The following is a 15205-nucleotide window of genomic DNA, read 5'->3' as shown; positions in this document are numbered from 1 at the left end:
CATTCAAAAGATTGGGGTCAGCATGTTTTTTTTTTTTTAAGAAATAATACTTTTATTTAGCGAGAATGTATTAGGTTGTACAAAAGTGACAATAAATATATTGCAAAATATTTCTATTCAAATAAGTTATGCTCTTTTGAACTTTATATTCATCAGAGCATAAACTCAGCATATTAGAATGATTTCTGAAGGATCATGTGACACTTAAGACTGGATATTTTAGGTTTGCCATCACAGGAATATATTCCATTTTCAAATACAGTAAAATAGAAAACAATTCTAATGTAATTATATGATGTAATAATATTCACAATATTGTTGATCAAATAAATGCAGCCTTGGTTTGGGTAAGATACTTCTTTCAAAAATAGTTTAAATAGTAAAATCTTACTGACCCCAAACTTTTGAACAGTAGTATATGTGTCCAATGTTTGTACAGTCTTTGTCAGAAGTATAGTTTACAGTATGTCTGTCCGTTCTGAGTTTGTGTGTGCTGTTTATATGTGCATGTGTGTATCTGTGTGCTTTATATTGTATCAGCCTGATATTCATACCAAATATGTATTTTGAACAGGGGAATCCAGGAGAACCAGGAATAAGAGGACCAACGGTATGTGTATTCAGTTTAATGTACATACTCAAATTAAAAATCAGTTTTCTAACCTTTGGTTTAATATTTCAGGGACCTATGGGCGGAAATGGACCCCCAGGGGCTCCTGGTGTGAAGGTTAATGCTGCATTATTTGACATGGACCCTATAATTTTATTCATTAGCAATCATTCTAAATCAGCCATAACAGCTTGATTAATCAACCATGGCAGCATGAAGTTATTTTGTCCCTGTTTGTGTCCTGATTTCCTCAGCTTTGGCATAGCTGATGCAAATAACATATAAAATGTGTGTGTATATGTTCACATGTTTGTGTGCAATGTTTAGGGTGACCAAGGAGAACCAGGCATTGGAGTTCAAGTAAGTTTTCCAGCTGAGTAGCGATGAACACTTTGCTACAGGCGATTTGATACACAGCAATGTGTTTTTGGAGTTACATAACTAACCCACCAGAGTATACTCACTCTTCAATCGTTCCTTTTCATTCTTCAAGGGCCCTCCTGGACCTCAGGGCAACAGAGGGTTACCTGGACCTTCAGGCACTCCAGGAGCAATAGTAAGATAAAAACTCAATACTGGAGTCATTCCAACAGCTCATTGGAGTCTGACCTCTGTCTCTCCACAGAGGTCATTAGATAATCTCTGCAGCTCCAGCTTAAAGCCTCTTCACATGCTCTGTTTCTCTGTGCCTTATTTATCCATGACTCTTGTAATCTTCAGTTTGCCCTTACATTTCAGAAAGCAAAATGTTTTTCCTCCTTGCGTAGGCCTATTTCAGCACTTTAATATCAGTGTACTGTTGTGTGTTTTATATATACATATTGTCATTATAGATAAGGGTGATTTATATTTGTCTGAGTAGGGATAAATGCAGCACTTTCTAATGTTTGCAGGGACCACAAGGACCTCCAGGGCTTCCAGGACAAGTGGTGAGTAAATAAACATACCAGACCAACATGTATTACAGAGCATTTCAAATCATGAAGAATCCTCTATTAAACTTTTCCCTCTTCAACTAATTGGTCAAATGGCGAAGGTGAGGCAATGCGTGGTTGAATGTTTGATCAATAAAAGCCGAAACGCATCAGCTGTGTGAGAGCACTTGGATTTGGATTTGAAAAGGAATATAGCTGTTTCACAGTGCAGTCAGAACTGTTTCTATGAGGTGTGAGAAAGATTGAAACTGAACCGCAATTCACTTTCTCAGATGGGCACACTCGGTTTCGGTCGTCGTTTTGTGCTGTTTCAGGCACAATCCAATTATGATATTGTGATGCATGTATCGCATGGAAGTCTATCATATTTTGCAATTCTTTTGCAATACTCAGACCTAGTTTATATGAAGTGCCTCTGTTCTCCTGTTCTTTTGCTAATATACATACCTGTACATAGACATTTAATAAACTATATATATATATATATATATATATATAGACCCTTTTACAATTGGTAAACAAGGTGACGTATTTGTGTGGGCGGGGCTTAGCTGGAGGCAGAAAGATTCCCCTCAACACTTGAACAAACGGTAGCTAGCGAGTTTTCTTAGCTTGTTTTTTTAACAATGGCTGGAGAAAATCTGAATATATCTGCTTTATCTGAATATTTAAGGTCACTCACTGTCCGGGACCGCGATAATTATTTGAAAAAGTTAACTTTAACGGACGGAACCAGATTGGTCGACCCGTACACAATCACTCATTGGATGGACGATCTGACAGGATTACCTCCGATTGAGTGGCCTGACATCTACACTTACCTGATAGAGAAACCGAGCGTGTATAGTAAAGAGAAACTGAGGGCATATAAATCCTTAGATTAAATAAAGAGTGACATTAAAGTAAAATTATTATTAAGATGTAAATATTTTCTAGAAAGACTGCAAATTAATTATAAACTTTCTGTATTTATTCTTTCTTACCATGTTCTTAAATTCCGGTCACAATTAATCACAACAATGTATATAAAATGTTCTCCGTCGATTCTGGCAACCAACAACACAACAAGACGACATTTTAAGCTCCTTGAGTAGCCGACCCTGTGTTGGTTTGTATTAGCCGCCTCCAGTTTTCCGTTTGTTTTGCCTCCAGCTAGCGCCGTGACGTACCTGTGACGTCCGCGCAAAAGGGGTCTATATGTACTGTATATATATATATATATATATACACACACACACACACACACACACACACACACACACACACGTTATATATATTATATATATATATACATCAACATATATAACACAGTATATATACCCACGCACACACACACATGATTTTATGCATTTTCTCTGAGATTTAGAGCATACATAAACATACTTAAGTGTATTTTTATTTTATTAATTGTCATAATTAATTGTGTATTAGTTGTTTATTGATCTTGTTCAAAATTATAACCTAACTAAAGATTACCTAGAAAATATCATTTCACCAAAAAAGTGAGTATTCTAGTACCAAAAAATATTTTATGTTTATGTGATGCATTCAGTTGCTCTCAACTTCAAAACACTCAACTTACACTTTATAAACTGTATTTTTTCAGTGTTTAGAATGATTTTGTTTGTGTTTGTGATGAGTGATAATGAAAACTGTTGTTTGCTGACAATGCGACTGTGAGGCATGGCACTCGTTTGAGTAACAAGGTTATCTTTGATTAACATGATGGCATAAACAGGGAGAGGGGGGCAAGCCTGGGGTCCCAGGGAGAGACGGTGTTCCAGGAAAAGATGGCCTGCCAGGGTTATCTGGGAAACAGGTGAGTGATCATATGCCCTTGACATTTACAAAGATATGTGGTAATTTCATTATCTTCTGCATCTTTTTTCATGTTCTCTTTGCTTCTTTCTTTTCTTCCCTACTTAACTGCTCTCTCTCCGTCTTGTTATTACTCTGTCACTTTCTTTTAGGGTATCGCCGGACCCATTGGCCCCTCAGGATTAAAAGGAGAGCAGGGAGACATCGGTCCACCAGGAAAGGTGTGTCCATATGAACATGTGCATGTGTGGATTTGCACGTAATGTATAGTTTGCCTGACACTATGCTCTTAATTCCCACCGCGCTCAATTTATCTCTCTCCCTTTATTTCCACTGTGTTCTGCAGTCTGTCACTGGACCCCCTGGAAAGAAGGGTGAGATGGTGAGTTGTTGCCATGGTTACATCATAGCGAACACTGTGTGAAGATCAACCTGTCTCACCTGCATGACAGATAATCTCATTCGAAGCAAACGTAATGTTAGAGCAGCATGTACGTGAGCTCTTCAATAGATCTTTCAGTGTTGTCATACCTAAATGCCAACTGAGGAGCGGCACAAAGTATTAAAGTAAATCACAGACAAGTGAAGACTTTCATTTGTTCAATCCAAGTAGAGAGGCTCTGTTTTATGTAACTTTAATCTAATATTTCATGACTGTTAAGGATAAAAAGCCTCAGGTATGTATTTTTCATACTAAATTTAGAATTTAAATTAGTTTTAATTTAAATTTAAGTTCTAGTTTTTGTATTTCTATTTTCTAGTTGCGTTAACTTCTTGGATATTGTGTTTGCTACTTCAGTTGTTTGCCAACACAAAGAGGTTGAATGTATTTCATAACAAAAACAACGTAAATGAGTAATTATGATAATTTGCACAAGATACATGAAATGATATCAGATTATTTTTTAACAAATTCACCTACAGAAACTATTTTGGCAATGAATAACCAGAAGTTAATTCACCAATTCAGCTCAAATGCTTTATTTAGACAGCATTAAAAATCTAATAATTCAGAAGAATTCATATCTATTCAACAAAAATTCAAGCTGCCTATTTCTGCTTTGAATGCCTTGCATTATAGATTTCTGAGTGCATTACTATAAGTGTGGTTTTGGTTTATTGTCTGTGATAACTGACAGCATGCCACTAAGCTTTAAAAATCATTTAATGTGTCGTTGTGTGTCTGATTAATAGATTTAGATCTATGTAGCTGCATTTTAAACCTTAAATAAATGATACAGTGAGTAAACTTTATGAGCAAACTTTATGATCCTCTTTTTCAGAATTCTGCCACCTCTTTGACACGAATCCTGTGTAATTGTGCCTTATTGTATATGAGTTTATATAGATATTGGCACTGATGTGCTCCATAAATATATTTACCACCTCACAAAACTGTTACAGGACAGGGACAGGGAAGTAAACTATTGTGGCCCGTCGCACATTAAATAGCACAGGCAAAATCCATCACCTGCTTTCATTGTACAGCTGAATACTTTCAGGAGTAACTAATCTGTCAAGAGATGTCATCTACAGTTTCACCAGTGATGAAATGTGTATAATATCTGAAAAATACGTACAGCGTGTTCTCAGAAATGTTCAGTATTTCCTGAAAATACATGAACGGAATAAACAGAAGTGAAGCACACAGGCAGTCAATGCATCCATCCATTTGGTACAGTACCAATTCTGTACCAAATAGATGGAAATAGATTGTTTATGTGCACTGCGCCATGACATAGATTGTAGATAATGGGCCATAGATTTGTTGTTTCTGACATGAATATACCACATTATTAACTCATATATAACTATGATTGTTTAAGGGTCCTTCTGGTCTGACATTGCCAGGTACCGCTGGAGAAAGAGGCCTTCCTGGATCACCGGTGAATTTCACTCATTTTGCTTATTTATTTGAGCTTCTGTTCAGAACATTTCTGAGGTTTATATTTGTTGATCTGCATGTATTTATTTATGCCCCATTATTTGTTCCCACAGTTTGCCGTCATATTCGGTCGTCAGTCATTAATGCCATTTGTAGAACAAATTCTGAATTCACATTTCATACACATATACATTTTTCTGTGTGGCTGTTTTGTGTTTTAGGGTCCAAAGGGAGACAAAGGGCCAGCGGGAATCAAAGGAGAAAGAGTGAGTGGTGTTATTATGAGAAGAGTGCCCACAAATAAGGCAATGCACAATGTGTAGAAATAGATTTTAAAGTGTTATTTACTCACAGGGTGCTGCGGGTGATCCTGGAGATCCTGGTGAGAATGTGAGTACCTGCAGTAACTTGTAACTTTAGAGACAGAAATGCCAGCATGACCATCCATTTTATCTCCACTATAATATATGCATCATTAAAATACTGTTTCACATTCATTGTTCAGGGTTTAAGAGGACCACCAGGGCTCAAAGGAGTCAAAGGAGAAGCTGGTGTGGGAATGTCTGGGCCTCCAGGACAACCTGGACCCACTGGCTTAAAGGTATTTGATTCATTTTATTGTTACAGAACTGTTGCAAACAGACCTCTAGCCCTAAGTGTAAACTTTGGCACATAACTCATCTTATATTGTTTCTGTGGCAAGCATTAAAATCTACTTTATATAATAAATTAAAGTTTTTAATCTTTTGTAGGGTGACCCTGGCTTACCAGGTCCCCCGGGCCCTCCTGGACCACGTGGATTGGATGGCACGCCAGGACTGGCAGGGCAGAGAGGTGAAGCAGGTCAGCCAGGACCCCCTGGACCACCAGGAGACAGGGTTCGTAGAGTCACTGCACATATAGAAACAAATGTACACTAAAAAAACAACACATTTAGAATTACTACTTAAACAAAAAGGTTAAATACCATCATAGACAAAAACATTTGCTAAATTTGGCTGCATCCAATGATTGTAATTCCTCTTGTTGTTTGTAAGGGTCAACAAGGATTTATTGGCAAAGATGGAAACCCAGGAACACCAGGAGGTGTTGGGCCCCCAGGACCCCCTGTAAGACACAGACATGTTAAAATTGAAAAAAAATAATTGTGTATTTGCATTTAAGGTGTTTCTTATAGCAAGTATAACTGTGCGTCTCTCCCTCAGTGGTATTCAATGATGTCTTTATCTTCATATTAGGGTAATGCGGGCCTTGCAGGACTGAAGGGCAATAAAGTAAGTGATGTGTTGCTTGCAGGGCTTATAATTTTAAGGAGCACTTGCACTTGTATACTAATTAAAAAGATTTAATAGCACAGTCAAAAAAGTAATGTGCAAGTAGGCATGAGAGAATGGAGCTTTTATGCCAGAAATCAGGAACACTGTGCGAGTCATAACCTTCTGATAAACCAAATAAAATATTTTTCATTAATTTGTCCAGCTGCATAACTTAAATAAATAAATAACAATTATATTTTAAAAACAGTACAATTCAAATACTAATATTTATGGTTGTCTTCGTTTCTTTGCATTCAATCATTAAAGCATATAGCTTTCATTTTTGTGGAAAATCCCTGATAGATCTATAGGTTTACTCTGAAGCACATCATGCGTTAGACTATAAATGTACATAATTCACTCATTGTCTTTGCAGTTTTTGCTGGCATTTGGAACCAACAAGTGTTCATTTATTCATGAGCTTCAAACGGTTTAGTCGCACTGGTGCATCTAATTTTTTTCACAGTCATTTACGGTCACAAAGGTGAATAATATTCTGTAGAGCCCTGGCTGTTGTATATTTTTAGGGCTGTTCATTCATGTTTCAGCATATTATGTATAATATATAGTTAAAAATCTGAAATATGGAATTTTTTTCCCCATTTAAACCTGAAAACAACTGCATATTGTGCATAAGTGCATATTGTCACTAAACCAAAATACAGATATACCAAATAGTAAGGCATTCTGAAATTCATGCTTTTTACTTAAACTTGTTATACTAATTATATAATTTGTTATTAAAGGTAGAAAAATACTAATTGAAAGGATTTTAAAAAATTGGTTTTAAACTTTCAAGACCAGTTTATTTGTGTTTATTTTGGAAATAAGGAAGCCATTCTAAAAGCTAAAACTTTGAAACCAATGTGTCTCTGTGAGTCAGAGCTGTTCAGGACGGTTTTATTGGACAAAAATGAAGTGCACTGCGTGAGACACAGAGTCATTACCCTTTTTCTCTCTTTTACCTCCACATTCAGGGTGAAATTGGAGTAGGAGTGCCAGGTTTAAGAGGAGAGCGAGGAGACCCAGGGCCTCGGGTAATGTCCATAATCACTCCATCTCTTGTTCATTTGTTTGTATGCATATCAGATTGTGATGATATGAGTATCTGTCTAATTTTTGTAGGGAGATGAAGGTCGGGCTGGAACAGATGGAGAGAGAGGCCCTTCTGTAAATATACTCCTAATGCAAAATTCTGCATTCACTCATTATTTTTTACCCCACCGCATCCTGTTTTCTACACATATTGATGTCAGTCAGGCAGTAACAGTCAGTCTCTCTTGATGGGTGTCATTGATCTGCCCTCGTCTAGATGTGGAAAGGCTGATGCAGGCAGAGCGGTAGCTGTATGAACACTGTATTCGTCACACTTTATATTCAGGGCTATGATGTGTTCGTCTCCCACTCGCTGCAATTTCAAAACCATTATGAGTCAAGCACGTCTTCTATCTACAAAATGCATACAAATTCTCAGGCAAATAAGATTTCTCCTCTACTTATATGTCTGTCCCACTGACAGGGTCCTCCTGGCAGCAAAGGAAACAGAGGAGATAAGGTGTGTATAACTTTTCAATCTGGCTGAGGCTTGTTCCTTACTTTGCTAAAATAATAATAATAATAATGAGTCATGAAATACATTCCTTTATGCACACACGTTTTATAAACTTATAAACTACCAATTTTTCACAGGGCGAACAAGGTCCTTCAGGAATTAAAGGAGAAAAGGTATTTTTTTCTTTTTGGAAAATGCTTTGATCATCTTTCTTTACTACACAGCCTCCTGAAATACTTGATTCTGATTGGTCCTTTCCAATATTTTTCAATGATGGCTGGTAAATTTAACTTAATTCTTCTTAAATAATACATCATTCAAACGACCAATGATTTAGTTCATTTGCATTTATTTATTTGTAGCCATGTAATAAGATGAATTATGTACAGTCATGTGATTATCGCAAAACAAACTGATTATTATGTGAAGTAGTGGGGTTTTATATCACCCTAAAAGGGGTTTATTTTGCATATAGAATATATTATACTGTTATTTTTGCATATGTAATAGATTGCATACTGCTGCATTTGATTTTTTTATCTTTAAGGGAGATACTCAGCTGGTGGGGGGACCTCCAGGAGAGAAAGGAGTGAAAGGAGAAACTGTGAGTCAAATTGTATTGATTAAGCTGTGTCAGGTGTTTAATGGCCGGCAGCCATGTCATCCTGTAGCCCAAGACCTGGATGGGAGACCTCCTGGGAAAAACTAGTTTACTGCTGGAAGAGGTGTTAGTGAGACTAGCAGGGGGGGCTCACCCTGTGGTCTGTGTGGGTCCTAACGCCACAGTGTAGTGATGGGGACACTATCCTGTCAACAAGCACCGTCTTTCGGATGAGACGTTAAACTGAGGTCCTGACTCTCTGTGGTCATTAAAAATCCCAGGATGTCTTTCAAAAAGAGTAGAGGTGGTGCCCATTGGCCTTTGACCATCATGTCCTCCTAACAATCCCCATATCTGCTAATTGGCTTCATCACTCTGTGTCCTCTCCACCAATAAGCTAGTGGGTGTTGTGGAGCAATATGGCTGCTGTCACATCATCCAGGTGAATGCTGTACACTGGTGGTGAATGAGGAGATACCCCCTTCTATGTAAAGCTCTTTGAGTAAGCGCTATATAAATGTAAGGAATTATTAATATTATTATTAATGCTTTTGGGTCACTCAGATTAAAGGCCAATAATAAAGGTTAGGCTGCTATAGGTTTCTCATCTATTGAGAACATGTGCCTAGGAGAACTGGTCATAAAGCATTCATGTGTGTCTGCTTTGAGATCTATGGATTGTTAACGAGTCAGTAAGCAACTAATCAGTTGTATTGATCGCTGCTCTCCTCAGGGGGAGCGAGGACCTAAAGGTGCACAGGGTGAAAAGGGTGCAAAGGGACAGGAAGGACCACCAGGAGAACAGGTAAGAATGTTTTTTCTTGTTTCATCATATTATTATTTTTTCTTAATATACAACTACAATATAATGTTGTGATGCCTAAATCTCTTGTGCTATTTAAATAAATAATTCAATTTGTCTAATTAATTTAGACAAAATAGTATAACATTTTATATGGACTATTTATTATCAGTCTCAACATGACTAAAAATATCATCTTACTGCTATTTGCTAAATAAAATTATCATTCTCTTTGGTTTAATTTGAAAGGTGAGTTTTTCAGAACCCATTTCTTTTAATCTATGTCTCAGAAAGCTCTTAAAATTCCTTAGGTGAATGAAATATAGACAAAAATAAGAGCATAAACAAAACTCATGTGGCTTAGCTCAGAAAATTTGGTCTTCAAAGAATTTGATGAGAACGAGTAAACTGAAATCTCTTCATTTTGATTACAGACGTTGTTGAGACATGTTGGGGTCTCTTCTCAGCAGAATAATCTGAGAAGCAAGAGACGCAATTTGTTCCCTCTTTAATCTCATTGCTGTTTGAGTGAAATGACAAAGATATTAAAGAGATCTCATTTGTGATTTTTCTATCACATTTGCAGGGCCTGAGAGGAGAGCCGGGAGAGAGAGGTTCCACTGGCTTCCAGGGAGCCCGTGGTCCTGGTGGTCAGAAGGTGAAAAATACACTCTCTTTCATCACAAATGAACAAGAATAAACATATGCATATGCCTGAATACATTTGGGTATGTTTGCATATTTACAACAATGTGCATGACCCACATATTGATCAAATATTTAATTATCATTTGCAGGGAGAAGCAGGGCAGCCTGGTGTCCCAGGAGAAGCAGTGCGTATTCTTATTCAGATGCCTACAACATCAGCGCATGACTGGCACATGCAGTCCCCAGACTCAGCTGTTTCCCTATGACTGCTTCTTTTTTTATCTGTCCTCTACAGGGAACACCTGGTAAAGATGGTCTGCCTGGAATGAGAGGAGAAAAGGGAGAGTTTGGGCCTGTAGGTTCGCGAGGCCTTAAGGTGTGTGTATGTGTGTGTGTGTCTCTTTGATTAAAACTCAACCTGACTCTTGCTAGCTTTATCGCTAACCTTGAATAGCCCTTCAGACCAGATGATCACACTGCTTATAATTCCGCCACAGTCTGGATTCCAGGCCATTGTGTCTGACATTCATCTGCGTATGTACCTCAGAGCCACCGTATGAAAGTTTTTGTGTGTGAATATGTGTGTGCGCATACGTGCATGTGTGGAGAAATTGATTTGTTGAGTGCAGTGAGGCACATGAAAGACTCCTGCTTATGAATCATTCCTCTGAGGGATACATGGGCCGCTGCTGACAGTACTAGCTGCCCTTCAGCCAGCGGCAACATAGACGCGCACACTCACATAGCAGATGAGAACTTTTATCTGGATTCAGACCTCTATCTGTTGTCACTAACGAGAAAGACAGTAATTGAAGGGTGTGTGTGAGTTTGTGTGTGAGTGTGCATGACTGACACATGAATGGTGCTTTATTCTTTCTAAATAGTCCCTCCCAGGGAGCGTTTCTCTAGTGTCATTACTCCCTAAACATTGAGTGATTGACAGTTTGACTGAGCTTTAATGGCTTACAGGGAGAACGAGGCGCCAAGGGAGCATGTGGACAAAGCGGAGCGAAAGGAGACAAGGTGAGTAATAAGGAGAGCTTGAGGAAAGTTTTTGTTGTGTCGCCATGTTTTGCTCGAAGTGATGAAATGTTTCTGTGTGTTCATAGGGGGATGCTGGGATTAATGGCAGACCGGGATTGCCAGGGAAGAAAGGAGAGCAGGTATGTGTTCAAATGCATTTATTTTTGCATGAGGCTTGTATGCAATTCTTTTCATTTTCTTGTTTTGATGGCAAATTTTATTTCAGGGTGAAGTCGGGTCTCCAGGTCCCACAGGAAGTCCAGGGAAGGAAGGACTCATTGGAGACAAGGTAAGAACATATAGCATTTGAAACATATTGGTCTGACGTCATACTGAATAATAGTGTTGTCACGAAAGTAAGTTTTACTATAATTGATGAAACACATATGCCTTTGAACATGTAAAAAAAATTATATCTAAATATTAATAATTAAAATATTTAATGTTTCCTAAGATTGATATGCAGCAACGTATTCATTCTTTTAAAATCACTGCTGAATAAACCAGCAGAAAACAAAATGTTTTACTGCAACATGGGTCTAAATACTCTGCGATTCTTCTCATTTCAAAAAGTAACGTGACAAAAAAAAAAAACATGTAACATTCATCTGTTTATGCCCAGGGTGACAGAGGCTTTGATGGAGTTACGGGGTCGAAGGGATCACAAGGAGAGAAAGGTGAAAGGGTGAGTATACCAAATCCTTAAGCTCCCCTGCTGTTTAAGCCTAACACTGCTGATCTCAGTGAAACGTCTTATCAATATTCCACCTTAAAACGTCCTCCGCCTGCTTTCTTTAGGGCCAACCTGGTATCCCTGGTCCCACTGGTCCAAGAGGAGTGGATGGACCCCCTGGTTTGACAGGCCCTCAAGGACCTTCTGGAGGTAAAGGTCCAGAGGGCCTGCAAGGACAAAAGGTATCAAACTTACTTTATATCAGTAAGAGTGAACTTGTAAGAGTTGTTATACATGTCTGTTTCCATAGATTCGTTTTTTTCATTGACAATGGAAAACACAGCATGCTTTTTTAAATTACGATAGGTCTGTGGATATATGTCTATAACTTTATATGGACAACCAATGAGTAATTAAACTTTCACTAACCTCATGAATATGAATTTTCTACATTTAAAAAAAAATCACATAGCACAGTAATGTTCTGTGCTCATTTTGTGTCATAACCTGTGGTTCAGAGAACAAGTGAGTAATCAGAGCCGATTCACTGAGGATTTTAGCTGTCGTACCAATTTAGTCCATGATTCAGACCATTTGCTCTGTTCTTTTTAGACTGATTTACCAATTAGTTTGACAGATTCATTACAGAGTCTTTCTCTCATCACATAAAGTATAGTTCTTTTTATTTTATTTATTTATTTATTTTTCCTCTTTTGCTGTGATGGTTTGTATTGATTTGGAGCAGAATCAGCAGCAGTGCAGTGCTGCTCCTGAATAGCACTGCGGGAAACACTGATTCATATGCACAAGGAGCCATGGTTAGTTCATCATATGTTACGTATTGAATATTTATTGTAGGGAGAAAGAGGTCCTCCAGGCCCTGCTATGGTCGGCCCACGTGGCATCCCTGGGATCCCAGGAGTAACAGGAGAACAGGTGACTTTATACACCTACTTGTCCTCTGCATTTTTTCTCCATATTGCATATCTTTCAATACTAAATGTGTCTGTTTGTGTTTTTGTATCAGGGTGAGATTGGCCCTGATGGACCTAAAGGAGACAGAGGAGAACCAGGCATGACGGTCAGAACAAATAGATGTTTGTGATTCATGATTTATTGTAATGTCATCATGCATATTTTATTCTGCTACTGGAGTCTCTCATTGAATCCTCAATCCTCTCTCTATTCTTTAAGGAGGATGAGATTCGGACTTATGTTCGAAGTGAGATGAACCTGCATTGTGGTGAGTGGATAATCATCATTTATCTCCATCTAAAACAATTTTCCATCCTCATCAATGACTCCTTTTAATATAATGAAATCAAAACAGATCCTCTTTCAAAACAAATCCTAACCCTTTCATTCATTTTTACACTTGGAAATACATTTTACAGAAATACAGTGTGTTGCAAATTCGGATTGATGTTGATTTTAATTTCTCTTTTGTATCCTTGAATTCAATTCTCTATCTTTCTCTCTTTTTCCCTAAGCTTGTGGAGGTAAGTTGTGACTTTTATAAAACCTCAATATAGCCATTAGACATTTTCCTATCGTTGCATCAGCAGCTCATGTGCACACAGTTCACTAACAGTAGGCATGTGTGTGACTGTCTTATGTGGTCTCTGTCTGTATTAACATTGTTGAGTATGTTCGTGAGTATTACTGGTCTGTGTCCACATGGCTGAATTCCAGGTTTTGTGCATGCTAAATTGTTGATGTAGTGCATGAACTTTGAGTGCATCTTTACATGCATGGATGGCGTGTGAGTGTGTTCACTGATGGGTTTTACTATCTTGCCTTTGTGTGATTCGTTATGGGCGTGTTCTCAGGTGTTCAGGAAGTTGAGAAAGCTGTAGCAGTGCAGGCTTACCGAAGCTCCTCCACGTCCCCTGAGCGTTCACTAGTCCAAGGGGACGAGGAGGGTGAGTCCTATCCTCATTTCATCATTCTTTCTCTGTTTATCCTCCTCTCTTCTAAACTGAAAACTCCTGTCACTCTGTCCTCTATCTATGAAAGGACTAGTTTAAAGAAACAGTTCACCCAAAAATACAAATTTTGTCATCTTTTACTCAAACCTGGAACACAAAAGAAGATATTCTGAAGAATGTTCACAATGATTTTTTTCCATTTCAGTATTCCAATATTCTTTTCAAGTATGTTATTTATGTAATAAGTTCTCTTTTTTCGAAAGTATGTTAAAATGCGCTTCTTTTTCACAATGGTGGTCATTCAGCATTATTTTAAAAAGCAGTGTCAACATTTACAAAACCTCTCATTATAATGTTCTCTGGAAGAAAGTAAATCATTCAGGTTAGAAACCAGACTGATTAAATGATGACAAATTTTAAATTTTTCTCTTTAAACTACCCCTTTAAACAGAAACTATGTTTCTGCCTTAAGCATAAGTGGGATATGTTAAATATATGTTTGTATTTTACATATCCAGTTGCACATGTACATTGAATTCTCTCAAACTACGATATCCCAGCATTCTAAACTCTGGTTTCCAATAGCCCTCATATTCTTTCTTTGTGTATCCAATGCACGTTATTTTGCAGGTCAGAAGCTGCATGTTGTGATGAACACAAATGATCCAGACTACGAGCACATTTACTCTATAGAGACCTATGATGACGATGCTCCAATGGTGGAGATTGCTGACTATGACACCACTGTCAATAAAAGCCAGGGTATGCCAATTTATTTGCAGTAGAAAAACAGTTTGTTTGTAGCTGCGTGTGCAGACGTATATTATAATATATGGATATTTTTATAGGTCAAACTGTCTCTTTTGATTCTTTAAAAGCTGAAAAGACAACATTTGAGGTGAAAGGTGAAGGTAAGCAACCACTCCTCATTCATCATGGAGATTAAAGGCTCCGTTGAGTCATCTTTACGCATTAATATATTGGGGAGCCTTTACTCTGGGAATAAAAGTATTGATGGAGCATATTTTATTCTCCTCATTTTTACTGCTTTTCCATGTCTTTGTTGGGAACAAAATGCTTAAAAATGCTATCTGTGGTAATGTATTAAACTTATGTAGATGTCATCTTCTTCAAACCCTTAACAAAACTCTGTGTTGATGGATTATCATCCTTTTTGCACTTTGTAATTGCTGCATACTATTGTTCTTTGCTGTTCTCACTTCCTGTTGTTTCTCTGTGTATCTTCTGCATGCTGTCAACCCGCTGACTCATCTGTATGACAGCTCTTAGTATGAGATTGCAAGCAGCTGTCCCGCCACAGAAAATAGCTGGACATTTCTACAGATCTCTTTGGCACTTTGAACTATAGAGCTATCCAATAATGATAAGTTTAAAAGTTGAATCTGCCTTGTGT

General features: G+C 37.8%; 1 protein-coding gene across 6 annotated transcripts in view; it reads left to right on the top strand.

The window, feature by feature from the left end:
- The window catches only part of col7a1 (collagen, type VII, alpha 1), a 57126-nt gene that overhangs the window by 38359 nt on the left and 3562 nt on the right, over positions 1-15205 (top strand). For 3 of the 6 annotated variants that reach the window (XM_026260246.1, XM_026260237.1, XM_026260255.1), the window contains exons 83-118: positions 575-610; positions 683-727; positions 938-970; positions 1104-1166; positions 1504-1539; positions 3284-3364; positions 3516-3584; positions 3710-3745; positions 5190-5249; positions 5470-5514; positions 5603-5638; positions 5754-5849; positions 6001-6126; positions 6286-6357; positions 6487-6522; positions 7542-7601; positions 7690-7734; positions 8084-8119; positions 8254-8289; positions 8664-8720; positions 9451-9522; positions 10106-10177; positions 10317-10352; positions 10463-10543; positions 11137-11190; positions 11277-11330; positions 11417-11479; positions 11813-11875; positions 11989-12105; positions 12722-12799; positions 12891-12944; positions 13058-13106; positions 13354-13362; positions 13693-13785; positions 14422-14553; positions 14640-14702. In XM_026260246.1, coding sequence (XP_026116031.1) covers positions 575-610; positions 683-727; positions 938-970; positions 1104-1166; positions 1504-1539; positions 3284-3364; positions 3516-3584; positions 3710-3745; positions 5190-5249; positions 5470-5514; positions 5603-5638; positions 5754-5849; positions 6001-6126; positions 6286-6357; positions 6487-6522; positions 7542-7601; positions 7690-7734; positions 8084-8119; positions 8254-8289; positions 8664-8720; positions 9451-9522; positions 10106-10177; positions 10317-10352; positions 10463-10543; positions 11137-11190; positions 11277-11330; positions 11417-11479; positions 11813-11875; positions 11989-12105; positions 12722-12799; positions 12891-12944; positions 13058-13106; positions 13354-13362; positions 13693-13785; positions 14422-14553; positions 14640-14702 — 2194 coding nt within the window. The other 3 variants (XM_026260262.1, XM_026260269.1, XM_026260278.1) reach the window with 3 other exon arrangements.

Source organism: Carassius auratus, chromosome 6, assembly GCF_003368295.1.
Source record: "Carassius auratus strain Wakin chromosome 6, ASM336829v1, whole genome shotgun sequence".
NCBI classification, from domain to species: Eukaryota; Metazoa; Chordata; class Actinopteri; order Cypriniformes; family Cyprinidae; genus Carassius; species Carassius auratus.
This window is presented reverse-complemented; position numbering and strand designations above follow the sequence as displayed.